At 35.1% G+C, this 27464-nt stretch overlaps 6 protein-coding genes across 6 annotated transcripts; 3 read left to right on the top strand and 3 right to left on the bottom strand.

Moving 5' to 3' along the window:
- Positions 1–3745: 3745 nt before the first annotated feature.
- LOC17891632 (heat stress transcription factor A-6b) lies at positions 3746–6082 on the top strand. Its single transcript, XM_006297711.2, has 2 exons — positions 3746–4338; positions 5063–6082. Exons 1-2 carry the CDS (start codon positions 3970–3972, stop codon positions 5945–5947), a joined length of 1254 nt encoding a protein of 417 aa, XP_006297773.1. The 5' UTR covers positions 3746–3969; the 3' UTR covers positions 5948–6082.
- Positions 6083–9298: 3216 nt separating this feature from the next.
- On the bottom strand, positions 9299–10620 carry LOC17893313 (early light-induced protein 1, chloroplastic). Its single transcript, XM_006298547.2, has 3 exons — positions 10362–10620; positions 10167–10265; positions 9299–9836 (listed from the first exon to the last, which is right to left on the bottom strand). The coding sequence occupies exons 1-3, from the start codon at positions 10506–10508 to the stop codon at positions 9492–9494; spliced, it is 591 nt and encodes a 196-aa protein (XP_006298609.1). The 5' UTR covers positions 10509–10620; the 3' UTR covers positions 9299–9491.
- A 3413-nt stretch (positions 10621–14033) lies between these two features.
- Positions 14034–15483, top strand: LOC17893517 (transmembrane emp24 domain-containing protein p24beta3). Its single transcript, XM_006299539.2, has 4 exons — positions 14034–14327; positions 14596–14782; positions 14916–15023; positions 15208–15483. Exons 1-4 carry the CDS (start codon positions 14112–14114, stop codon positions 15339–15341), a joined length of 645 nt encoding a protein of 214 aa, XP_006299601.1. The 5' UTR covers positions 14034–14111; the 3' UTR covers positions 15342–15483.
- Positions 15484–15734: 251 nt separating this feature from the next.
- Positions 15735–17347, top strand: LOC17892933 (stem-specific protein TSJT1). The gene is made up of 4 exons (XM_006299878.2): positions 15735–16078; positions 16400–16640; positions 16722–16842; positions 16943–17347. The coding sequence occupies exons 1-4, from the start codon at positions 15879–15881 to the stop codon at positions 17125–17127; spliced, it is 747 nt and encodes a 248-aa protein (XP_006299940.1). The 5' UTR covers positions 15735–15878; the 3' UTR covers positions 17128–17347.
- A 289-nt stretch (positions 17348–17636) lies between these two features.
- On the bottom strand, positions 17637–20470 carry LOC17892386 (eukaryotic translation initiation factor 3 subunit C). Its single transcript, XM_006299518.2, has 3 exons — positions 20419–20470; positions 18673–20301; positions 17637–18578 (listed from the first exon to the last, which is right to left on the bottom strand). The coding sequence occupies exons 1-3, from the start codon at positions 20452–20454 to the stop codon at positions 17874–17876; spliced, it is 2370 nt and encodes a 789-aa protein (XP_006299580.2). The 5' UTR covers positions 20455–20470; the 3' UTR covers positions 17637–17873.
- A 1594-nt stretch (positions 20471–22064) lies between these two features.
- LOC17893673 (meiotic recombination protein DMC1 homolog) lies at positions 22065–25217 on the bottom strand. The gene is made up of 15 exons (XM_006297995.2): positions 25110–25217; positions 24898–24980; positions 24362–24453; positions 24195–24266; positions 24067–24105; positions 23861–23918; positions 23731–23776; positions 23607–23652; positions 23382–23443; positions 23214–23280; positions 23037–23129; positions 22871–22939; positions 22708–22786; positions 22431–22597; positions 22065–22319 (listed from the first exon to the last, which is right to left on the bottom strand). Exons 1-15 carry the CDS (start codon positions 25124–25126, stop codon positions 22275–22277), a joined length of 1035 nt encoding a protein of 344 aa, XP_006298057.1. The 5' UTR covers positions 25127–25217; the 3' UTR covers positions 22065–22274.
- Between the last annotated feature and the right edge of the window lie 2247 nt (positions 25218–27464).

Raw genomic sequence — 27464 nt, forward strand, 5'->3', positions numbered from 1 at the left:
AAAGAGAAAAAAAAAAATAACTAATTAAATTCACTACTGGAAGTGGAGGGTGATAGATCTTCTACATTTAATTTCCACATGGGCTCTTTTAATTCGCTTTACCTTATCAAAATCCATTTATTACTATAAAAGACCTCTATTGTATATTTGGAGCCTGTATTTCATATATTCTCATTCTTAGTTTGCATTTTTTTTTGTGAGCGAAGAGAATTCATATACGAGAAAATCAAATCATTATATGGAAAAAAAATAAAATAAAAATGATAAGACTAGTTGAGCACAGCTTTGGGCTTTCTGTATATTATTGTTGATCGATCTTATGATTGTCTTATACGTGTTGTTGTTTTCTTGCAATTAATTTGGAAGAAGAGGCCGACATTACATGAATAGGCCTGAGCCCAATATAAATGCGCCTTAATAAAGTGCTTGACTGATACACATTACACAGTTTGCACTAGTTTAAGGGTTTAAGATTATAACTTCAGACACTTACATGGATTTAGAAACATAAAAGTCATAATTTTTGACTTCTGAAGTGATTCGTTTATATAAACTACACACTTGCATCTTTAAATATATCTTTTTCTTATAATTGTAAATTAACAATTTAACAATATATATAATTGAAAGAAAAAAAAGTTTCTAACTTATTAATCGTGATACACTATTGAAAAGTACTCTACGAAATATAAAGTGGAAGCTTACTTGGTTTAACTAAGTCGACTTGTTTGTATCCATGCACCAGCATCATATATATAAAGACATACAGTATTAGTGTAACAAAAATAAAATTTTGGGCGTCTATATTATGTAGCAATTTAAAATAATGTTTGTTCAAAGTTCATGAGTCTAAATGTGAGTGAGTTCATATCGCTTAACATATATATCGACTTGACCGAGTCTCACAAATTTGTTTGGTTACAACACGATCAACCCTAAATAGAAGATAAATACAAGAACTCTTGGCTTATTCAGTGCTTCACTGGGGTTGGGATCGAATCATTGATGTCTCAGTTTGAATGGATCTTTGATCTGTCCTTCCATAATTGGCATCAGAGCATGCAAAAAAAGAAAGTTAGGTCCAAACATCTAAAATGACTTTTGCTTCTGTCCGGATAATGTTATTTGATGTTGTACTTGTACCCTTGACTTTGTTACATGACCCTCACTGGCACTGCTCCTCCTTGCTTGTGGTATAATGATTTTTTTTTTTTTTTTTTTTTGTCGACTTGGTATTGTGATTGAACAGTTTGTAAACTCCATTTTTTTAGTATTAATTTATACCATGTTTGCAAATTCGGTGGACGTATTTTGAACTTTAGAGTAATAAAATTTATGCATCTAATTAGGTTTAGATTAAGAAAAAAAAGAACTACTACGAGTTTAGTTTTAATTTATTTCACCATGTTACTTGATGCAGTGCCATATATAGCTTGATTAAAAACGTCGAACTAATTTGAGTTAAAAGGAATGAACTCATATACTCATACCTACTTCTTTTTAAATGAATTGATTTATGTGGATATATAATAATTTCAACATATCTTACAAGAAAAAAGTCATGCACGTCAATGACCAAAGATTTTGAATTAATAAAATCTCATTTTCATACTTGTAACGTACAAGGACCATGCTTTTGAATTTTTGGCTATTACTTAATGAAAAGGACACATAAATATATTTCGAGTTTTGCGAACATTAAAATAATCCGAATATCTTAAAACAATAAAGTGCATACAAATATCTAATTCCAGGAGAAGGAACATAAATATCTTTACTCTCTCAAACCCTTTTTCTAGAGTTTGTGAGTCAACATTTTCAATGTTATGAGAAATCATCAAAATCAACGAATAGTATAGATCCGGGAATATAAAAAAATGCAAAGGGAAGAGACACGTGTCGACGTGTTTAGGTTTCACGTGTTTTAGGTAATCACCTAAAGATTAGAATATGGATTAACCTAATGAACAGCTAACACGTATCCCTCTGTCTAGTTTTTGGATGCTTTAGACACACTCTCACAAAAGGGGTGTCGTGTCAACTCCTCAGCGATTTTGAAAGTCTCTCAAAAGCATTGCTCTTGCACTAATGACGTATTATCTTTCTCCCTAATTATAAAAACCAAATCGTGTTTATGAATCTAACCATGGCCACGTGTTTGGTTTCCAAATTTGGACCCATTGCTTTGATACGTATCCATATATATCTCGTTATTTATTTGGTAGGTTATCGTTGCTACCAATTTTAGAATTTAGCTGTTTTATTATATTAGATTTGTATATTATCTGCCTGTTCGAGTATAATAATGATACTTTGGTTGGGAGATATTTTTACACCTGGTTCGGCTAATAAAACAAGATATTTTAAGACAAGACAGTAAGTAACTAATAGTTAATCGAGAAAATGTGTAGTAGTACATTTGTTTCGTGCACTGCTTAAAACGCGTTTGCATTTTTCGTGTACGTGTGTTACATATGGATGCGTACTTTTTGTTATAATAATCACGTTCTAAGTTAATAATATAGTACTGTAGTAAAGAGTTTATGGATTATTAAATCCAAAAAAAGAGAAAAAGAGTTAAATGTAATGATTATCCGGTATAGTTTTTCCAGGTTGGAATGGTTAAGTTGTCGGCTTTGATAACGAGAACATGACACGATAGCACAATAAGAAACACTGTGATATCTTTATTCTTAATTGAAAAATTTGGTTTTGATTTTGTTTCCTCGAGGAATAATTTGTTTTTTAATCTATAGATTATTGATGTGTCATGGTAATTAGATCGTATATACGGAGTGTACTATGAACTTGGAAGCTGCTTTGTCATTTTTGGATTCCATATAAGCTTTCACCAGTTGTGGATTAAAAGGGTTAGTGTGGGACTCATGTTTCCTCTGATGGGACTAATATATATTTTCAGTATGAGGTTTAGAAAATTCAAAATATGGGTTTAGATCCCTGAATGATTTAATTAAATAAATAAAAAACCCCAAATGTAGTTTGGAAAATTAGATGATCAAAATTTTAGAGAAATTAAAGAAAATAAATAAATATGAAAATCGACTGTAAAATTTTATTTTCCTAAAATACTTGTTATACTTCCGAAATTATTTTGTGTTATAATGGTAGATCAGAAATGTGTTTAAATTAACTAACAAAAATTTGAATTATAATAACAAAATGTTCATTCAGCTTTATTCGTTAAACTCTTTACTATCTAACACCAACAAATAATTCATAAGATAATTAAGTTTACATACGAAAATAAAAAGAACTTTTGCATATATTTATAGTCGCTTTTCAATGATTTTCGTGAAAAGGATTTAGTATTTTGTGTAAATTAAGAAAGGATCTTGACGGGTGTAAATACATGCACAATACTTAAAATCTAGACCAATCAGAAGAAAACACGAACATATCTTTATTAAAATGCTATTAAACAAAGTCTTTGCTTGTTTTGCTTAGAAAAATACAAAAGAGTGACTCATTAGGGAGTGGAAAAATATCTCAGGAATTGCTTTTAGCTCCAACATGTCAAACTATCTAGATGCCAACAACACAAAGTGCAAGATTTTTAATATAATACAACCAAAAAAAAATACAATTATATTTCTCTAATAGAAAAAGAAAAAAGTGGAAAATTATAAAAATATACAAAAGAGGAAGGAATCCATCATCAAAAGTTCATAAAAATTGCAATATAATACAAATACAAAACTTGTTGCTTCCTTGTCTCTCCCTCTCTCTCTCTCTCTCTCTCTCAGCCTCTCCTATCTTCTCCATATATACTTCATCTTCACACCCCTAAACTCCAAACACAATCTCTCTTATCTTTTTCTCCATCTCTGCAAATTTTGTCAAGCTTGCATCCCCTTTCAATTCCCACTTCTCTATAATCCAATTCACATTTTCTTCTATTGCTAATCCATATCAAAAAGATCCTAAACATTGTTTAATTTGAACCATACCATGGACCCTTCATTTAGATTCATTAAAGAGGAGTTTCCTACTGGATTCAGTGATTCTTTATCATCACCATCTTCTTCTTCTTCTTCCTCTTACTTGTATTCATCTTCCATGGCTGAAGCATCCCCTTATGATCCAACAACATTGAGCTATCCACAACCAGTAGAAGGTCTCCATGAATCAGGGCCACCTCCTTTCTTGACAAAGACATATGACTTGGTTGAAGATTCAAGAACCAATCATGTTGTGTCTTGGAGCAAATCCAATAACAGTTTCATTGTCTGGGATCCACAAGCCTTTTCAGTCATTCTCCTCCCTAGATTCTTTAAGCACAATAACTTCTCTAGCTTTGTCCGCCAGCTCAACACTTATGTAAGTCTTTATTGTTTTGCTAAAAAGTACTAATCTATCTACATATACCTATATGTATATTTATATATTTGTGTGTGTATGTGTGTGTGTGTGTATGTCTGTGTGATTCTCACGAATCTGAGAAGATCTATCTACTAATTCACAAAAAAAAAAAAATCGTGACTACAACTATATATTGAGTTAAAGATTTGATTTCTGTGGATATTTCCATATGGTGCAGTCAATCTTTTTTTATTTTTTTCAAAGTTCTTGAGACTTGGCTTTTGATTGGTGTTTCTGATATCAGAGTGGCTAATTAGTGTAATTATAATATATATGATTGCTTGAAGCATTCGTGAGTTTGTATGTATATATAAATGCAAGTGGGGATCACTGTTCTCCGAAAAATCTCGAGACTTATAATATTTTACAGCCCACTTGTGTGTCTTTTTGTTTCTAGAGATCTCTTGAACTTCTTGAAACGGAGTGTATACAAATGTTCTACATTGTTTGTTAGAAATCTCCAAAAAATCTCTACAACATTGATTAATATGATATATGCAACTAAAGTATTATCTCTCTAAGATGAGGAAACTCTCTAAAACTAATCTCTAGTTGCATAAAATACAAAAGATAGAAAATAAGATGGTTAAGAGTTGATGAAATTTTTGTTTGTTTTGTGATATAAGAATAGTTGATTAAGACAAGTTTGGAGTTGAATCTAATCATAAAATTATGTAAATAGGGTTTCAGAAAGGTGAATCCGGATCGATGGGAGTTTGCAAATGAAGGGTTTCTTAGAGGGCAAAAGCATCTTCTCAAGAACATAAGGAGAAGGAAGACAAGCAACAATAGTAATCAGGTGCAACAATCAAACAGCTCTGAACAACAAGCTCTAGACAATTGTTGCATTGAAGTCGGTAGGTATGGTCTAGATGGAGAGATGGATAGCCTAAGGCGAGACAAACAAGTTCTGATGATGGAGCTAGTGAGACTGAGACAGCAACAACAAAGCACCAAAATGTATCTCACAACAATTGAAGAGAAGCTCAAGAAGACTGAATCAAAACAACAACAAATGATGAGTTTCCTCGCCCGTGCAATGCAAAATCCGGATTTTATTCAGCAGCTTGTCGAGCAGAAGGAGAAGAGGAAGGAGATCGAAGAGGCCATCAGCAAGAAGAGACAAAGACCAATCGATCAAGGGAAAATAAATGTGGTTAATGTTGGAGACTATGATGATGAAAGTGGTTATGGGAACGATGCTGCAGCCTCAACCTCGGCGTTTCTTGATATGAATCAAGAAACATATGGAAACATGTCTCAATTCGAGATGTCGGAGTTGGACAGACTTGCTATGCACATTCAAGGACTTGGAGATCATTCCAGTACTAGAGAAGAAGTCTTGAATGTGGAAAGGGGAAATGAAGAGGAGGAAGAGGAAGATCTACAACAACAAGGGTATAACCAAAAGGTGGACAAGGAGATTTATGGTGAAGGTTTTTGGGAAGATTTGTTAAATGAAGGTCAAAATTTTGATTTTGAAGGGGATCAAGAAAATGTTGATGTGTTAATTGAGCAACTTGGTTATTTGGGTTCTAGTTCACACACTAATTTTAGAAGAAACTGAAATGATGAAGACTACTTAAAAACTTGTTTCCTATTAGTAATTCGGTTATGTTTACATTAAGTGAGTCGTGGACTAACTTATTGAATTTGGGGGCCAAATCCTTTTCTTGTTTTATTTAACTTATTTTTTGGAAATAAAATTGTGTTCTTTTAATTTAATTTATATAACCAACAAACAAAATCGTATAAGATACATAATAAATAAAGTTCTTGAGAAATTATCTTAAGTATAGACATATTTTTATATGATTACGAGAGAGTGCACACACAATAGCGATAGAAAACTATTTCAAATTTATGTTTTTTTTTTGAACTAAATGTTAAATTATATTTAAAAAAAAATAACGTTGTATATATCTCAAGATTGATAGAAAATATTGATTTAATAAATTTATAAAATAAATTTAATGTGTAGAATAAAACCAAAATTGTAATCCTTACTCGTATCGTCTATCATCCATCCAGTGAATGACTGTGAGCTGATTTCGATCAATCCACATAATCCACTTAATAGTTATGAATTAAATTTATGTATTATCTATTTTTTTTTTCTTTTATCAACTCAACATCGTGAATTGTTGTGTTGCAAGGTTGGCAAATCAACTTGCATTACATACTGTTGTCAACTTGAGACTCTAGAATCGATAATCACATGTTTTTCTAAGCAGAATCTGCCACTCGATTAATTAGAAGCTGCTGCTCTCTATGACTATAGATAAAGTTGAATTGTATATTCGGGTTGGTGGAATCTTGTCGAATCACTTCAATTTCGTGTACAAGATTCCTCCTCGAAGCCCGTAATTTCTTGTGCTTCCAGAATCCTAAACGACCTCTTTTGAATCATTATTTTCAAACACTATATTTGTACCCTCAAGTGTTTAATTTCAAGTAGGTGACCACAATAAGAAATTGAAGTCCACAAATGTTGTGGTCGACCTAATGGATGACACTCCACAAATGTTGATTTATAAAATTTTGAGTAAATATATGTATATAATAGACATTGAAACACGGCTTGAACCGTGTTTGTTTTGTATATGTTTTTGTGTATTTTGTTGACTGAAGAAAAGAGAGGAAACACGGCTTGAGCTTTTCATTTTAGCACTTTTCAACTTCATATACATATTTGGGATTTATCACTTTACAATTTTCACACTTGATGGGATCTGATCTAACAAGCACCTTCGAGGGTTCTACCTTATTGTTTAGTTAGTATTTCTTTTAGGAAGAGTAATGATTTCTGTTTTTTTATGTTTCTCGTGTTGCGGAAAGGGCAAGCTATCCACTGGCCTTTTGATCTTTGTCATAACAATCATTGTCTGAATATTTCCCGAAATAGTAATCCATCATATCTAATTTTGGTTTTTCTTTTTTTCTTTTTTTCACTTTTTCTTTATGGTTGTTGAGATAATCAAAACACATTGAGAGGGTTAATAGAAGAAAAAGAAACATCATAAACTAAAATGAACAAAATTAAGATAACATTTGCAATTCTATTAAAGATTCATGTTTTGATGATAATTATCAATTAGCCAAAAATATTAATTAGTAAGTATAATTATTTTCACCTTAATGGGATCTAGACAAGCACTTTTAATTCATTTGCATAAAATAGCACTTGTGTTTCCATCTAATAAAGTAAATAGCACTTTTTTTTTATATCCAATAGCATGCTATTTATTGATATGACACGCAAAAGAAACTTACTTATTTTTACAAATAAGCCTTCCAAAAATAAATTTATTATTAAATAAGTAACCCTAAACACACTAAGCAAAAGAAAATATGAGAGACAGTGGACAGCGCATTATCAAAAAACTAATAAAAATGACAGTAAATTACTATATAGTTGAAAAGAACAAAATCTAACATTGCAAATAATACTATAGATCATGAATCTCAAAAAATTCACAAAGACTTTTTTAAAAATCTAAAAGAGGAAAGATAGAGGGATGAGTCATGACTCATGATTATTTAAGGAATGGACTCAAAAGAAAGAAAATACAAAAGCAAACGACATTGGTAAGTGGGAGTCACGTAAATTCTGTCTGTTGGATTTAAGATTGCGAATGCACGTGCTCTCTCTCTGCCTATGCTGTGTTGTGTTCTTTTTCATGACTCACCGAGTCACTTGCACTTCCTCATTGCTAGATAACATTTTTATATAACTTTTTATTTGATTTTGCCCATATCATATTCACTCTTTCATACACTTCTTCTGATTACTTACTTGTAAATTCTACTGAATGCCAAAAACTCTGTATCTTCTTTCATTAAACGTATAAATATTTTTCTTAAAGCCCAAGAGGTGGTGGGCAAGTGGCAGAGGAGCTTGGGTGGAAGGGTGCGATTCCCACAATCTAAGTTCGATTCTCCAGCTTGCTGTTAACACTATCTTTGTGGAAAATCTGTCAATTGGATTTAAACCCAATTGGTTTACTTAGTAATCAGAAATACAAACGGCATAATTATTTCCGGACATTATTCGGAAAACGTTAATCTGGATTCAGGCAATGTATCACAACACCTAGGTTTTGGCGACGAGTCCACATTGTAACACCTCGGTGTGATCCTCCCAAAGCTGAACGGATCAGCCGATTGGATATATAAAAATATATATTGAATTGAATAGAGAACAATCCATAACTAGATCTGTTTTCCTAACTGGACTTGGGAAATGAGGACTTGGCCCAATAATTTGGAAAATGCCCATCTACTTTACTTGATCATCACTATCTCACTCACGCATGCTGCTCGTGTTACCTCTTTGGATATTAACCACTACTGCGCCGTGAACGTGTTGCTTCCTCTTTTTATCAACCACTATGCAATGTTTTTTTCCTTCTTTCTCATATATAGTGCTAATTAATCTGTGTTGATTCGTTCATCCTTTGTTCTATTGTAAATATGCTTAGAAAAACAGATTATATGTTTTTTTTGTTAGAAGAGTTACTATCAGAAGAATATCCAAAAAAAGTTATAAAGATTGGTAAATTTTTATTATCTTTCAAGTTCGGGATTTTGAGATTCATTCAGAATCACCACCACATTTGCTTAAATGTTTTTCAGCCTCTCCAAATAATATTATTTGATGCTAATAACACTCAGTTGATTTCAGAAACAATCCTAATCGCCACTTGTTTTGTCGGCAAATAATAAAGTTGTAAACATCTAAGTTTCGTTACGAATTGTAATTATTATTAATTATTGAGAGCAATAAATGCAATAATCGATATAGTTGGCGAACTCTCGTGTATTGTTTATTTGTTAGGTTTGCAATTATTATGAGAGGCCACATATATATCTTCTCCTACCACGTTTTGTACGTATGGTTATAAAATTTCTGAAGCTCTTGAACGTTTTAATGTTAATGAACATCACTCTTATATCAAAAGCGTTTAAACGTTTCAAATGTCACTAGTACATATGTATAAAGACACACAATATAGGCCTAAACACAAATTACCATACTTTACAGAGAACATACATACATGGGCAAAATCGTAATAAAACATCCTCCCGATATACGTATTCTAGCTTGTCCCTTAGACGAGTGTTCCTCCCTTGACGAACTCAGTGAAGGCCAACGCGACCAAACCGAGCATAGCGAAACGTCCGTTCCAAAGCTCAGCGTCTGATGTCATGATACCATCGGACTTTGACTCGGCGGTAATGCCCTTGAAAAGTGGCACAAGCGAGGCAAGTGTCAAGATCGCAGTAGTACCGAGGAACCACGAGACTCCACCGTCGGAGATCTGAGCCAAAACGTTTTCACCTTTAGATAGCTCAACGGCCAAAGCAGCCACGAATCCAACCATCGCTAAACGTCCGTTGATTCTCTCTGGTGCTGGACCGCTGAACGCTAGCAAGTCGCTAAACTTGGTGCTCACCTACATTCACCACACCAATATTATTAGTATCACTATATATTAATAATATATACCTTTTCACTAAACATAAATATATTCTAATAAAGGTTGTTTAATATGTATGTAATAAAGAGGATCATATTGTATAGAGGATGCAACATTGTTTTTTAATACATATGAGTACAACTTATTACAAGTATTTTCTGTTTTAAAATATGAAATATGTGAATATATAGCTATTAATTCATAAATTTCATTCAATATGTGAATTAAGTGTAAGATTTCTAATCTTATTAGGAGATAATATTTTACAAAATTTATGATAATTAGTTATTAAAAATAAAAAAATACCTTAGGTTTCATGGGAGGAGGAGGCGATGGTGACTTAGGTAACGGCTGAGATGCGGAGGTAGAGGGTGTAGGTGTAGAGTCTTGCTTCGTGGGATCTCCCTACAAAAGTAGAAAAAAATCAAACGGTAAAAAGGGTTTCATAGTTATATGGTGAATAAGCGTTGGATTAGGAAAGGGGATGATTATATAAAGTACCTCAGCCATGCATCTCACTCCAACCGGAAAGTTCCTCTTGAGGTTAGGGAAGCTACCGGCAGAAAAAAGCTTGTTGGTGTTGATCTTGCGGGTAGTGGTCAATCCACCGGCGAAGACTGATTGCATGTTGAACGATGCTGTTGCCATTTCTAAAGCTTGTGTATGAGATCAAGAAGAAACTTGTTGTTGTAGTAGTAGCTAGGTTATTGAACTTTAAGTTGGATCTTGTGTGTAGAAGATTGATGTTTGATATGAGTAATGAAGGAACTTACGTATGTATATTTATAGGACGGAGTGATATGAAATGATAGGTCTCATTAGGTCGAGTTGTTTCCTGAACTTTCTTTTAGCTATTTACTTGTTTAGCCTCCTTTTAATATTGTTCACACAAATATAACCAACGGTCAAAAACATAACACATGAGTTCAAATGACCAAAATTGGAATTTGTCTATTACGTATTACTTTACACTTGTGGCCTTGGCTATTATAAATGAATGTTTTAAATAGCAATTATACCGATGACAAAAAAAAAAAAAAAATAGCAATTATACCTTTTGACAAATTTCATAATTTCGTATATTTTTATTTGTGATTCTTTAAGTTCACTTTCTCTCCTTGACATAGTATCGTATCTAATTTCATTAGTGAAATAATTGTAGCTAGTGTTTGGAACCATTTCTTGCCATTTTGTACCATTGGTTACACATATTATGTTTCTTTCTTAATTGTTACTCGAGTAGTAAGTGATCAACAATGTCATTTAGTTCATCACCTCGATATCAAAATGAGTATATGCAAAAGTACTACGCACTGTTCATATACGTTTTCATACTCATATGAACTCAAAACATGCTTAATCATCTAATTTGGATCCTCCTCACAATTCCAAGATTTTTGGACATCAAACTTATTCGTTCGTGCATTTGGCAGGTCCAAAACGAAACACGTAGGCTGAAAAAGTGGAAAAGAGGAAGCTGAGATATCTAAAGGAACCACGTTGCTTACATTGTCCCCACGCATAACTTTTGAAGGAAAAAGAACAAGTAAATCATAGGGACGTGGCCTACTCCTTCGTCACCAGCTTCTTCTCGCTTTTTTGGCCTAGTGGGATTGGTTAAAAACACGTAAAAATAAGATTCTCCCCATCTCCCAAAAGAAAAACATGTGGCTCATAACAAAACAGTACATTGCTTTCGTTTCTAGAAAGAGATTTTATCATTTTATTACACATCTCTTTTGCTTTTGGAACTTAGCTGAGTTGGGGGATCCAAATAGGCCCATACATACCTCTGTCCGAGTCCGTGACTGTTCTCTCTTTGTCTCTTTCTACGTGGCCGATCTTGGCTCCGTTAATTTTTTTTACGGTCGTTTGAACGTTTCAATACCTTTATTTTGTACATTCAAACGTCTTTGATATAAAAAGTTAATCAAGATTCATAAGGTCCGGAGTTATATATCTCTTGATATCAATAAATTAAGAACTTTTTTCAATGTTTAACAACTTAACGTTACAATCTGAGACCTTACATTAGCGTGTTGACATATGTTTCACAATAACTATTAACTAAACATATGGTAGATTAAGCTTGGTCTTAGAAGAAGTTGTTGTAGCCTTTTGGAGGTCTTGTTGAGTATTGTTTAGTCATGAGTGGTCTGATAAAATATTGTTTACTCAAACACTTTGCTAAAGCTCAGAATGGGCCGTAAAGGGCTTATAAGGCCTCATAAAAGTCTAGCTTGGCCCTAAATATCTTATACATGTTTTTTTCATGTTTACCAAATATCTCCCCCAAAATGACATTCTGGTCGTTGAAGGTCTTTGGTGGCATATGAAGCTAATTGCCAAATCTCATCAGGGATGAGATTTGGAAAGCTTCAATTTTTTCTTCTACTTCTATGGTAACATCAAGAAAGGAGATATGAATCTTTAGATTTTGTTCCCAGAAAAAAAAATGATTTCTTAGAATATATGTACTTTGGCAATGTTGACCCAAAATCTGAAAAAGAAAAGAAAAGCACTTTGACATTTTTTTTCTTCTAATTTGTCACATAATCAATAACTTATATAAATATCTCATAAACATATAAAATAATATAATTTGTAAAAGTAAGACTACTATTAGCACCATTTTTCCGAGTCTTGTTTTTGATTAAAATTGTTATATGTTTATTGTCAGAGACCAAAAAAAAGAAGAGAATTTTGTCTTCTATGCCAGTTTTGAAACTCAATCTTCTCTTAGTGCCATTTTTGAAAACTCCTTTCAAATCCTGCCACAAAAAGTTTAGTATGGACGATTTTGCCCTCAGGCAAATGTTTTGAAAAAAGCAAAATCAAAATAAAAAAGAAATCTTGTCCACAAGATCTGGTCCACTAGATCTGGTCCAATAGATCTGATCCGACATAACTATTTCGAGTCTAGTCCACCAAAATTGGTTCGTCGAATGTTGTCCATCTATAGAGAAATGAATCTTGTCCACCATAAACGCATCACTTGTTTTATCATGTGGTCCGTCGAATCAGATCCACTTGAACTGTCAGCCGAAACAAGTCCATCATAACTAGTTTTTGTCTACCGGGAATGGTTTGCCACAACTTGTCCATCGTAACTGGTCTATTTGGTCCGCCGGAACTGGTTATAGTTCGTCGGAACTGTCTATGGTCCACTTGAACTGGTCTGCCAAATCTGGTCTATCAGAACTCGTCTATTTAGTCTGTCAGAACTGGTCCGTCGAATCTGGTCTGCGAGAACTCGTTATAGTTCACCAGAACTGACTATTGTCTGTCGGAACTCGTCCGCCGGAATTCTGGTCGAAACTCGTCCGCCGGAGTTCTAGTCGAAACTCGTCCGCCGGAGTTCTGGTCAATTGGAACTGGTCCGCCGGAATTAGTCCAATGGATCTGGTCCGCCGAATTTCATCTGCTGGATCTGGTCCGCCGGAATTCGTCTGCTAGATGTGGTCCGCCGGAATAACTTGTTATTGGAAGAAGAAAAAGAAGATGAAGAAGAAGAAAAAGAAGATGAAGAAGAAGAAACAGATAATTATTGAAAAAGAGAAAAATTAGGTTTTAGAAATCTTATTGATGAGAGGGCACCAGAAGTGGCTATGCTCCGTCGGAATTTGTCCGCCGGATTTGTCTGCCGGATTTGTCCGCCGGAGTTCGTCCGTCGGATCTGTTCTAGTAGAACTATTTGTTGTTGGAAGAAGAAAAAGAAGATAAAGAAGAGAGAGATAATGAAAGAAAATGAAAAGGGTAACATGGTCTTTTTACATTGGATTTATGGCATGTTTTGAAAGGTGTTATAAAAAATGGCATTTTAAAGAAGATTTGGTACTTTACATGGCATTCCCCACGATTTTCTCAAAAAAGAACACGTATAACAATAAATAAGACTGAAAAACTAATATAATTTTTTATGAAGTAAAAATTTCAATAATTATATAATTTCTGAAAAAATATCGGAGAAAATTTTCATAAATTAGACTGATCATTAATAGTTTAATACTGAATCACTGATAATGTACTTTTTTATATGTCTTTAAAGTAGTAAAGACCAAAAGCCGTTGACCAAACTCAAAACCTCACGGTTTTGTCATAAACCGGTTTTAATCTCCCGGTTTAGTCAGCTAAAAACGCAATAAAAAATCATCACATCTTCCTCTCCTCTGTCTTCTTCTACTCGGCGAAGAATTTTCTCGACAAAACAAAAACTGAAAACTTTGACCGAAGATCTGAAAAAAAAAAAGGATGGAGAGAAGACAAGCGAAGATCCATGTCTTTGTATTGATCGGTCTGATTCTATTGAATTCGATCAATCAAATCTCGTCTCTCTCTGTAACGGTGAACGACGAAGAATGTGTTCAAGAGTACGTCCTTTACGAAGGCGACACTGTTTCTGGAAACTTCGTCGTCGTCGATCATGATATCTTCTGGGGTTCTGATCATCCTGGTTTGGATTTCACGGTTAGAGATCTTTCATTACTTTTTCCCCCAATTTCTAACCTTTGATGTGTGTTCCTTCGATAAATCCAATGTTTTGGTGATTCTTCGTGTTTAATTTTGTATTGATCTGATCTTTGAAATGATGTTGTTAATGATTTAGGGTTTGATTTGGAATTGTGGGTTTGATTTGGATTGTGGAAATTTTCAATCTTTGATTGGTTTGGATTTTGCAATTGTGGTTGGGGTAATGTGTTGTTGATTCATTTGGGATCGTGTTTTGTTTGTATAGGTGACGTCTCCAGCTGGGAACATTGTACAAACAGTGAAGGGAACATCTGGTGATAAGTTTGAGTTTAAGGCTCCAAGAAGTGGGATGTACAAATTTTGTTTCCACAATCCTTATTCAACTCCTGAAACTGTCTCATTTTACATTCATGTTGGTCATATTCCAAATGAGCATGACTTAGCCAAAGATGGTTCGTTTCTATTCCCTTTTAATGAGGTTTTTTTTTTATCATTGATGCTATCAAAATGGTGTTTTGTGATGTCATGTTCCTCTTCTTTATCTTGTGCATTGAGTTTGTGCTGTTTTGGTTGTTTGGTTATCAGAACATTTGGACCCGGTAAATGTAAAGATAGCTGAGCTGAGAGAGGCATTGGAATCTGTTGTTGCTGAGCAGAAGTATTTGAAAGCTCGTGACACTCGTCACCGTCATAGTAAGTCTTCTCCGTTCATCTTATGCTCCATGTTTCTGTTTAATCCCTTTCCCGTTCCAGCTTGTTCTCCTCAACCACCTGAGTAAACTTGCTCTGATGCAGTATAGCAATATTGTTTCTTGAATAGAGATGTTTTAATGTTGAAAGATGTATCCTTTACTATCTATTATTGCTCTGTGTGCAGCAAATGAGAGCACGAGAAAGCGTGTGATATTTTACACAGTAGGAGAGTACATGTTCCTTGCAGCAGCAAGTGGGCTTCAGGTTCTCTACATCCGCAAGCTCTTCAGCAAGTCAGTCGCATACAACAGAGTTTGAACATATAACAAAACCTCAGCAAGGTTTTATGTCCTTTTCATGTTTGAAATGGTGAACGAATTCAAAACACAATCTTAAAACAGTGTTAGTTTAATTATTAAGAGCTTAATAGCTAAAGACCCCTCTTTTTGTTTTCTGGTTACTTTCTTTCCACAGTTTTCTCTGGCTTCAGTTTACTTATGAAGAACTTGTTAAGCTTATTTCTAATTCATTGATAAATCATTAACTTGTTTTTAGCATACACGAATTTGTTATGAGATCCTCAAAGACAAATCCCAACTATACTTGACACAACATAGTCAAAAACCAAAAATGATATACTTTTTTATACAAATATTTGCAAAACGTGCAGGAAAAGAAAAATCGAATAAATATCTATGATTCTGTAGCCAAGAAACGAAAAAGTCGTATTGAAAGTTTTGCCATTTGTTTATAAAATAAGGTTGTCACAAGAAGTGGCTGTTCAACGCATTCTAAAGTCATTTACTTTACCATTGATCATCTCGCTCTGTGTGTTTTGTGACTGTGTGTGAAAAAATGTTGGCGATCTTCGACAAGAACGTGGCGAAAACCCCCGAGGCTCTACAGGGTCAAGAGGGTGGATCGGTCTGTGCTCTTAAAGATGGGTTCTTGCCGAACCATTTCTCCTCTGTTAACCCTGGCGCTGTCACCATCAATCTCGGATCTTCTGGTTTCATCGCTTGCTCGCTCGAGAAACAGAACCCTCTCCTTCCCAGGTCCTTGCTAATTTTGTATATGTGTCGTGATGATGTTTTGTTCTGTCTTCATTTTTTGAGATCACTAGTATGGCTTGTTTGGTATAATCTGATCCTAGATACGATATATTTGTTTCATTGCCTTGTAAAGATAATTTAACACATGTTTTGATTGACTTTTTGATTAAGTGAATCTGAGAGGTTGAGCCATTGATATGTTGGTTTTTCTGATGACAATGTCTTGATGGTTTATATGTCTCGTCTTTGTTAATTGTGTTGGAACCTGGAAGGATGTGACTAATAAAGTTTTGATTTTTCTATTCAATTTTGTGTGTGTGACAGATTGTTTGCTGTGGTGGATGATATGTTCTGCATCTTCCAAGGACATATAGAGAACGTTCCATTTCTTAAGCAACAATATGGACTAACCAAAACAGCCACTGAGGTCACCATTGTGATTGAAGCCTACAGAACTCTCAGAGACCGTGGTCCGTATTCAGCCGACCAAGTTGTTAGAGATTTTCAAGGGAAATTCGCGTTTATGCTCTTCGACTGCTCCACAAAAAATGTCTTCCTTGCTGGGGTGAGTTTAAATTTTGCTTCTTTCCCATTTTGGCACTTGTTTCTACATATTGTAATGCTGAGGTTATAATCCACTGTGCAGGATGCAGATGGGAGTGTTCCTCTTTTCTGGGGAACCGATGCTGAAGGCCATCTCGTAGTTTCTGATGATGTTGAGACTGTGAAGAAGGGTTGTGGTAAATCCTTTGCGCCATTCCCTAAAGGTAGGAAGCAAACCATTTTGCGGGTTTTGAAGACATGTCACTGTTCTTTGATCTAGTGCATATTTGAATTATGATGTGGTTGTGTGTATGCCTTATGCAGGGTGTTTCTTTACCTCATCTGGAGGCTTGAGGAGTTATGAGCATCCATTAAATGAGTTAAAGCCGGTACCAAGGGTAGACAGTTCAGGCGAGGTGTGCGGTGTAACTTTTAAAGTCGATTCCGAGGCCAAGAAAGAAGGCGTGCCTAGGGTCGGGAGTGTCCAGAATTGGTCTCAACAAATCTGAGGCCAATATGTTTATTTGCTGCAACAGGCTTGTTTGTTTTTTTTGCTTATTGGACTCCTGTGGCTGTGTTCCACAGAATTGAGATTTGTTCACTTTACTCTTTTTCATGATATTCTCACTGTAGCCATTCTAAGGACTAATGGGTGCTCTTAATGCTCTGCATCTGTTACTTGGTAATAACAAAGCTAAGAAGAATAAAGCATTTATAAACGTTTAATGATTCTCAGTGCATAGATACGGTTATATATGTTATACTCTGAAGTCTGCAAACAACATCAAGATTCCTGCAACAAAGCAAAAGTTCCACGTTCCAAGTTCCGAAGCTGTAACCAATAAGACTTAACAAACTTATTCATATCTTACATGAAGATAGTTTATTGTTATTTTCAACAGAGCCTAATCACACATTTTATTTCAACGAGACAAGAAGAAACTAAGCACACAAAGAATAGAGAGTATAAGACCTCACAAAAACTAGACCTTCAAAGCACATAGAGAAACCAATGTGATGAAACAAACGAAATCTTTTTTCTATTCAAAAGATGTGACTTTCCAATAAAGCAATTCTTAAACAACCACAGAAAACAAAACAAAAAGAAGTTCATCGAACGTAATGAAAAGTCTTAGTAGAGCCTAAGGTCAACACTGCCTGCAAATCTCTCTCATGATCCTCTTTACGCAGGAACACCTTGGTTAAGACTCTCCATACCGCTTGAGCCATCCATTTGCATACCTATGTTTTCTGATTATGCTGCTGCACTGTCCTGAATCTTGTCCCTTTTTCTTGAGCTCATATCCAGACAACCACCACCAATTCTAGATTCCATGGCACTTTCGTTGCTTTCTGTTAGAATCAAGACTTTATCAGTTAACTGACAAGCCAATGATTGTAATCTGTTCTGTTTCACTTCATGGAAGACAATGCATTGAGTTGGCTGGTCCCATCTAGCATTAAGCTCATCGTTTATCATCATCTTGTTCACAATGTTATAGACCTGTGACTCAGAGATGTCAAACATTTTGGCTAGCTCATCAAGACTTAAAGATTTGTAGCAGGAGCTCGAGTATGTGAATAGGTAAGTCCTTAGAGCCACTTCAATGATCCTAGCTTTCACCATATCCAAGATGCTGTCGCGGTTCTTGAACAGTCTCCAGACATCAAGAGAGTTCAAAACTTCAAACGCCTCTTGGAATTTCCCTTTGGCCAGGGCTCTTGTGGCTGCCATGACATGGTCACGTATAGTTTCAGGTGGTGCAGTGAACGTTTGCTTCTCACTTTTCTCGAGCAGGCGATGAATATTCTTGCTAATCAATTTGCTGTTGGCACCATCCGAGTTTGCTGCCATGTTTGGGACTTCAATTAGCATGGCACAAGTGAGATGAACAGCTTCCAAGAGCTCGAGGTTTATGTGCATGTGGTAAGGCATTTGTCTTCTCCTCTCCATAAGCATCTATATTTTTTTAAAGAGAGAAATTAATTATACTGTATGAAAATAACAACAAAATGCAACAGAAGATAATATGTAGTATAAGCTCAATATTAACCTGCTCTGGTGTCTTGTCCTGTTCTCGAATGTGTGAAACACCTTGGCCAAGTAACTCCCTAACTCTATGAACAGAGTAAAGCTCAGAGAGGCAGCTATGTGACTCAGTTATCATTCCAACCCGGAAGGCGCAAAGACCAAGTTGTGCCATTGTCCTGTTAAAGAGAATCTGTGTTGAGATGTCCATGTATTGAATGTTGTCTTGGAGACGACTCATCAGCAACAAGTCTCTAGCAGTCACAAAATTTTCCATCAAAGCATGTTGATAGATATCACATAGCATTGCTCTGGCTTTGGTTCTTTCTTCTCCATATTTGTAGATAAAGGACACAAGAGTATCCATCATAGCTCTGCTGCTCTCTGCAAAGGTAGGCTTACGGGGAACAATCTCCGGAACAACAATGAATAAAGAAGAATGAGGTCTAGTTTCCTCTGTGTTCTCCTGAATTTCATCATCTTCTTCCACCAACTCATCAGCCAAGTTCCTCATAGCATCAAAAACTTCTTGGGGCTTGTAATATATTGACTCAACTCGTATTAAGGCTACATTTGAAGCAGCTTTGTAATCACCTACTCGCTCCAAGTAGTCTTGGATGTTTTGAGCAAGGACCAAGAACATAGGCTCATCCTTCAGTCTCTTAACATACTCATTGGTGTGAGGATCAATGCACTGCAAACTCTTGACAAACTCTGTCTCAATCCTCTCTAAGAATGCAACCAAATCTCCCCTGACTCGAATAGTTCCAGCATAGTTTACTGGCTTTGAAGTTTCCTTCTCATTAGGTTCAACCGTGTAATCCACAACAATATTGTCGTATGCGACAAGAATGTCAAGTACGGTAAGCATGTTAGCTACACATTTCTTCCATACATTGATAGGCATGTATCCGTTGAGACCACCTGAACTAGCATCAAACTCTGCTGAAATAACGCTAAACAAGATTTCAAGTTTCTGCGCAGGAGTCTTGGCGATATTTGTCAAGTACATAAGCCTCTGTGCAAGAGTCTCACCAGTTTTGAGTTTAAGTCCAGCACTTCTTCTCTTGCTCCCACGAGCAGCCACAGTTTCTTTGAACTTCTTCTTGACTATGTTCCAAGTTATCTCTTCATGATCTAAACTAAACAACGTCTCCCAAGAAACACTATCATCAGGCTCCTCCACTTCCTCTTCATACTCGTAATCTTCCCCACTTTCTTGAAACATCCTAAATCTTTCGATATCTTCTTGGTACTGCGCATTGTTCTTCTTCAACTTATGTTTAATTGAGCTCAAAGCCTTGGAGCTAACAAGACCATGGTTACTCGAGAAATCTTCCAACATCACAAGGGCTTCGATATACAATCTCGGAGGCTTCACAGTGTTTGTAACCTTCATGACCTTCTCAACCTGTTTGTTGAGTTTCTCAAACGTTTCTGGCACGTAAACCCAATTATTGGTGATCACATGATCCTTCAGCACCCTTATGGTGTTGGTCATCTCCTCAAAACGTTTATCTTTTGTTGGCTTTACCACACGTTTAGTATCCGAACTATAACAGAACTTACAGTCAGGTTGGTCTGCAAGGTAACGAAGGTTATTATTCTCAACCTCTTGTTCAAAATCACACTCATCTTCACTTTTACTTTCGTCCTGTAAACAAAACATAAGGCAAAGAAAAATCATTAAGAAACTGAAGCAAAGCAGAGGAGAGTTATAAGAGAAATATATGTTTTAGTAAGTAAACTAAAGTTTTGAAAGGAAGTAAACCTCAGACTCAACGAAAAAACGAGAAGTTGTCGCCATCTTCCTTAGAGCACAAGAACCTGTTACATATAAAAACAAACCTTGAGATCTAAGATACAGATATAACCAAACAAATATAAGATGAAGAACAAAACTCGAACCTAGCTAGATTGAAAGATGAAGAAGAATGAAATTACCTTTGATTGAGAGAGTTTGAGATGATGGAGATGCTTGACGAGAATAACGAATCGTTAGAAACAGAGAGGGTCGGAGAATTAGGGCTAGCAACGTATTTAAGTAGTAATAAAACTATAAGGGCGGTGGAAACATTCTCTTGTAAAAGTAAAAGTTGTAAAACAAGTATAAGGCGGTGAAAGCAATTCATTAATTAACAGTTATAGTTAGTTTATCTCATTACTAAATAAGTAAATATGAAGAATCTCATCGATATAATATTAACTAATTTTAAAAAATTGTGTGAGATTTTTATTAATATTTTAAAACATATCAAATTACATCGTAGATATGGAAACAATATTAAATAAGGAAAGAAAGTAATAACTAAATTTTATTAAAGTATCAAAAGATTGACAGTTTTAAGTTTAAGAATCTCATTTTTAATATTATATTATTGTATTAACTTAAACAATATTAACTTAATATTAACCTTATCTAATATCAATTAAAAATAATATTCATGTATAATTTAAACCTATGCATAATGGAGCTTAATTTATAAATAAAATAAAACTCACAATTATAATATTTAAAACTATGAGAATTTAGGTTCATCACAAAATAAATAAAAATTCACTCATAAAGATACATGTGTTTCATGAGTGAGGAAAAAAAATAGAGTACTTATGGTTTTTTTTTTCCAATTCTTAACTGATTCTAAGGTTGAAGTTAAAAACAAGAATTTTTAATATTTTCGAATTTTTTTAACTTTGAGTTTTCTAGTTTAGAGATCCCCATGAAATAGGTCTAGGGTATGAAAAAAATAATTTGTTGTTTGAACCAAACTCTACTTGCTTGGTCCAGAAGTCATCAAACAAGTATTTCATGGTAGCCGCCATTACACAAAACATTTCATGGTAGCCGCCATTGCTGCTTTGTTTTGGCACGATCATGATGTTACTGAGGTTTGGATTACGACTAAGATTGAGGCCGATGAGGTGTCGTGGAGCAAGTTCTTGAATTTGGATATGGTACTAGACAACCCAATTGATCTTTGTAAAGGGAGTTTCTTCATTGACGAGGTGAACAAAGTCGCCATGGTTTTTGAAAACCTATTGAAGCGCAACACAGTTATCATCATTGGAGAGGCTGGATACGTTGCAGAAATTGATCTTGGAGAATCTGCCTACCCAAATAGTATGCCATTGGTATGTCCTTATGTTCCAAGTTTAGTGCAAATCAAGCTACCTGCACGACGCAAAAGGAAAAGACAATCCAGTTTAGAAAACCGTCGATATGCTCGAAACATGGTGAAACTTTTCGCTTTCGAAAAGTTTTGTCGCTACCATAAAAGGAGATAACTAGATGATTAAGTCTCGGTTTACAGAGCTTAATTTATATATATACTCTGGTTTCTTTTTTCTGCATGCCACATATTTGAGTTTTGATCACTTTACTCTTTTCATGATATGTATTTCTTACTGGAGCAAGTCTAAGGACTAATGGCCAAAAGTCTATAAGTTTTTATAAACGTCTTATGATTCAGTGCATACATATGATGTAATTATTGATAAAATATTAGCAGACTCCTAAACATAACTTTGATTCCTACGGACAGGACTCGATGGGAATCCCAACAATCGAGTATCAGAGAGATGATCAGTCAATGATCTACTAACTTCGCCATAACTTCGCTAGCTCCTCTAATCCTTCGCATCTGCAATGCCTCCTGGAGTAATCTGGAAAATGTAATTTCTTCTGTTAAGGAAAAAAAAAATCAAAGGCATTGCATTATGGATGAGTAGTCAAAATCGAAGCAAGTGGTGTCTGTGTGTGTGTGGGGTTTAGTAAAAGGATATGGCTTCAGCTTCAGGGAGATTTGGAGCATCGAAGACTTTGCAGACACGTTGTTCTCCTTTGCCTTTCCTGAACGAGAGCCTGATAGTGGCTGCGTGAGCTAGAACATGTCCACCTGCTGGCTTCTTTGGATCTGATATGAACATTCCACCACCTGGGTCGGCTATGACTGCAATTGGCCACCAAATGCAACAATGATCCTTGTTAAGTTAGTCCAACCCCAGGAAGCCAAAAGAATCGATTCTTTATGTCATTATATCAAGCTAGTGTAAAGTAAACCTTGGTTGGTCATGTAGACAGCAACGTTGAATTCCTCTGCGATTTTGATAAGCCTGGAAAGCATCTGAGCTAGTTTTTGCTGCAACATAGAAACTGGACTTATTGAGCAAAGCAAGATTGTGTCAATGACTATGCTGTAGTAATGTTGAGAGGCAAAGTTAACCTGGCGGTCTGCGAGTTCTCCTCTTCCAGTGAAATCGACTCGGAATAAAGCAATGACCGAGTCAACAATCTGGAAAACATGGTAAACTCAGCTAAATTAGTTCATATTTGTGTTGAGTTTTGACGGATGGATAACTAAACTAATATAATCAGATATGTTTACTTACCAGAATCCTAAATGGTTCCTCAGACATTTTTGCAGCAAGGCCAAGAAGCAAGTTGTACTGATGCTCATAGGTATAAGCACGAGCATAGATGATCTGTTACATCAAGATGAAGAAGATTTTTGAATGTCAATTGCAGTTCCTGGGAGTAAGTAAAGATGAGAGGTTAATAATGCTTACATTGTCAAGCACTGCACCTGGATCCATTCCAAATCTTTCAGCAATTGGGACAATCCTATCAGGCCGGCTACAAAAATTTAAGGGTTAAGGAAAAATCATGGTTATAGTGATCTCCTAATGAAGCTACAAGATCTGGTCGGAAGATTTGCTATACGGTATTAAGGATACAAGGTTCCCTCAGTGTCAATGTAAGCAACTTTTCCATTTCCTCCTTTCATGTTTGTAGGTAGCTGCATAACAAAGATACAAAAATGAATATACCAATGGCAATATGAAACAGAGTACTCAATGGTTACATACTGAAAGTAAAATCTTATCTCATGCATATTTAAAGGTGAATAAGACACCACAAGTGTTAATTCATATTGAGACACTAGGAAAGAAACAGCAAACCTGCGTAGTGACACAAAGGGTATGTGCTAACTGAGTTTTCCCAGACCTGAAGTGAAGTTAAACTCTATTAGAATACAAGCTAATTAACAGGAAACCTCTAGAGCCGGGATCAGTTGCTTCTCACCTAAATTCCCCAAAAGCCTCTGTGATGGCTGAGGTTTCGATTCCACCTACCAAGCATTGTGAAACAATTAAACCACATTCTGAAGTAGTGTGATCAAAATGACAACCAGTTAAAGCAAAACTTAGTATACCTCCTAAGAGGTCATCGAGAGCTTGGCACCCTGTAGTGATCTTCACAACTGATTTTCTCTATAAGCAAAAACCAACTAGCAGGTTTCAATATCTAATATATGAAACGATGAATAAGTCTAAACATTTCATGGTTCTGCTAGTGGGAACAAGCCACAGGACTTAGATGCAAGACAGACTTCTAGACCTTAGTTCCAGTGAGACTAACCTTTAGAAGAGCATCACTTCCAGTCATATATCCAAAGTTCTGAAGGAGAAACGTTTTGAAAACTCAAATGAAGCAAATGCAGGAAGTAATATAGATATATCAACAACAGTTGAAACGTTTAAACTAACCACAACTTTCTCAGCAGCTTCACAGATTTTTTCAACTTTGGCCTCTGATAAACCTTTGATTCCAGTGAGGTTCTGCGTCAATCAAAAATTAAAACAATAGACTCATGCAACCAGCATCAAAATAATCTATATAACCAATGAGTGATTCTTAACAAGCTGGTTTATACCTTCTTGGTATGCATCATGAGACCATTGCAAGTATGGATCCCAGCATCCTGAAGTTTCTTCACATCTCCAGCGTTAATACCTTGAGCGATCACTGGTACAAGCAAAAATAGAAGGTACGAGATCAAATCAGTTACAGATTTGAGCCAGATACAGAAATCGAACTACCAAATTCTTTGGAGTACACTCGAATTTCACAAGCAGTACAAGAAATAGGTCTAGATTTAACACTTAACCATAACCTATTCGCTATCAAGTAGAATCCATGCTCAGAAATCAATATGTATCATAGATTCAAACTTAAATTCGAAACCTAACAGAGGTTTAGATGAACGATTCTAGATCCGATTTCATAATACCCAGCGATTTCACCAGCAACGAAGTTTAGATAAACAAATTGCGCAAAATCAGAAGAGATGGAACACATAGAGACGATTCCAAAACAGATGATGAAGATTTTGAAACGAGATTTGAAGAAACGTAATGAGTTTGCTAGAAACCAAAGATCCTAAAAGCGTAAAACGATTTTAGATCTTACATTTGTCAATCGCTTCAAACAGATCATCGTCTTCATCCATTTCATCGCGCTCAACGAGCTGCATCTGGCTCGCTTCTTCAGCTCTATGAATCATCGGAAAAATAAAAAAAAAACACGAGAAGAAGAGAATCAGAGCTTAAACCAAAACGATGAACGGAGAAGAAGAAGAAGAATCATCGTAGTAGAGAGAGAGAGAGAGATCAATCACTTACTTCAGAGCAGCCAACATTTTCTCGCACTAGGATTCTCTAAGCTTGAAACGAGAGAGTAAGAGAGAGAGAGAGGTGGGATTTTGAAATTCGAAATTTGAAAAAATTCGCTGGTTTGCTTCTGAGGGTTCAAGGTCTTTTTAATGGCGGGTTTCGGAATTGAAAGCGTTTCTTCAAATTCCGTTGATTAGAAACTTTGGGTTCCGTAACTGAATTTGTTTCAACATTGTGCACTGTGTGATAGAATCCAACAGCTGTGATTATGCCACGTCATAGTAATAATCATTTTTTATCGACGGTCAGAGAATGAAGCTGGGTGAAAAAAATTATCCACTTATATTGTTGCCTCACAATGGCGCGCAACATCACACATTTCTTAGAAAATATCAAAAGACAATGCGGATGGACTAAGGCCCATAGGCCCAGTTAATAGGTTAGCCCAACTACACACATTTGGGTAGATGATTGAACCAACCATTTGAATCAAGGCCTAACCATGTTACAAGGTATATTTACTTAACAATGGGTTACGTGATAATTGAACTTAATTTTTAGATCAATTTAACAAATTAATTAGAAAAAAATGTGGAAAATTTTAAAATTCATATCTCTATTTATGTACAAAACAAACCATACATTTCTTCGAACATATCCACATGAGATGAGAATATTGGTCTCTGAAATAATATATATTGTGAGGCTCTTCAAGTCCAAAGTTTCATTTGCCTGGGGTCATGAAAGGTTAAGGTAGCCAAGTCATTAACACCATATTCTTTCATGATTTCGTTCTAATGAGGCTTATTAGTTTGTAAGACAGGTGTAGCGTGAAGTCCCAACGTCGAAACAATAGTAAAATGATAATGCCGCCTAGCTAATTTATGCCATTTATCAGACCACATGTAATATCATACTACAAAGATATGTGATCCTTAATTAATTAGTTGAATAACCCTTACGCTAGGATCATATATAGCTATTCATTCATTTATAATCAAAACATAACTTAAACTAAAAGAAAAAGAAAAAAAAGAAAAAGATTCTTCTAGGTCAATATATATTTTTGAACTGTTTAAGTACTTCACACCTCATATACTGTAAAGTATCCATTCTTCAATGAACCAAGAGTCGTTCATGAGATTTATAAGTAACATGACTACCATTCGATCGAGTGCATCTTTTATGCATATATATGTTAAAATTATATTATATCACATTTTTTTTTTATATATATATATAAAGAATCATATGTGAAGCTCGCTCTATTGTAAAGGTATATGTGGTTGGCTAGATACAGACAGAATAGTGTCGATTGAAAGAGCACATGGATGCTCAACGAATCTCCCCATATCAAAAGAAGTGGATTACAAAAGACCCTTTTTTATATAATTTCTTTCTAACGATTTTAAAACTTTGTATATAGGATATTTTTATATCTATATATTTACACTACATTTCCTTCTCACTTCGCATATGCACTTTCATTATAATAATCTTCATATACCATCATCACCTTTTGCCATAAGTTTTTTTCCCTTCGAGTTAAGAGTACTTATAAGACATATGATACTCATAAGTCATATGGTAAGGTTTAGAAGATTAATGTTCAAATTGGGGTTTGTATAGTTTAGATGCATTTGACATGAGTGTTCAAAGTACACGATCTTTATATATATGTACTAATGTACACTTTCGAAGTATTTCCTCGAAGTAATATCATGGAGAAGGCTTTGCTTTTATGGGTGTGAATCTATAAATGGGATGTTTCCTTCTCAGTAAACACTAATTTCTATAAATAAAAACAGGAAAAAAGGGCAGGGACCATTTTTGCATGTTGCATCTTCTATTACATAGACTTAGCCCCACTTGCAAATTCACTACTCCCCACCAAACGTTGCCGTGTTAGTAAACTCCATGCTCTCTCTAAGGTACGTACAAGTTACAAAAACACACACCAATATGTATGTGTATATACATATATATTCATGGTCCTAGCTAGCTAGCTACAACTCCTAGGGTACACATACCGGAGCCATCGTCATCAATTTATCATCGACATCGATTTATCATTATGATCATCCTCCTCTCTCTCTCTCCTCCAGTTTATGTAGCAGTAGCAGTAATGTGGGTGATACGTTTGTATAAAGCTGGAAAGCAACGTTTGGATCCACTCTCTGTTGGCTTAAGCATGCTTCTTTTAACTCTTCTCATGTTTTATTCTCTCTATATATATTGTAATAACATTATAACAACTCGCAACATATCTATCACATATATACATGAACCAAAGAAAAATTTACTAGTATCATCAGAAGCTCAAAAGAACTTTTTTGTTACATAAACTTTGTAGCAAAACCTTTG

This window comes from Capsella rubella, unplaced genomic scaffold, assembly GCF_000375325.1.
Source record: "Capsella rubella cultivar Monte Gargano unplaced genomic scaffold, Caprub1_0 scaffold_3, whole genome shotgun sequence".
Lineage (NCBI taxonomy): Eukaryota > Viridiplantae > Streptophyta > Magnoliopsida > Brassicales > Brassicaceae > Capsella > Capsella rubella.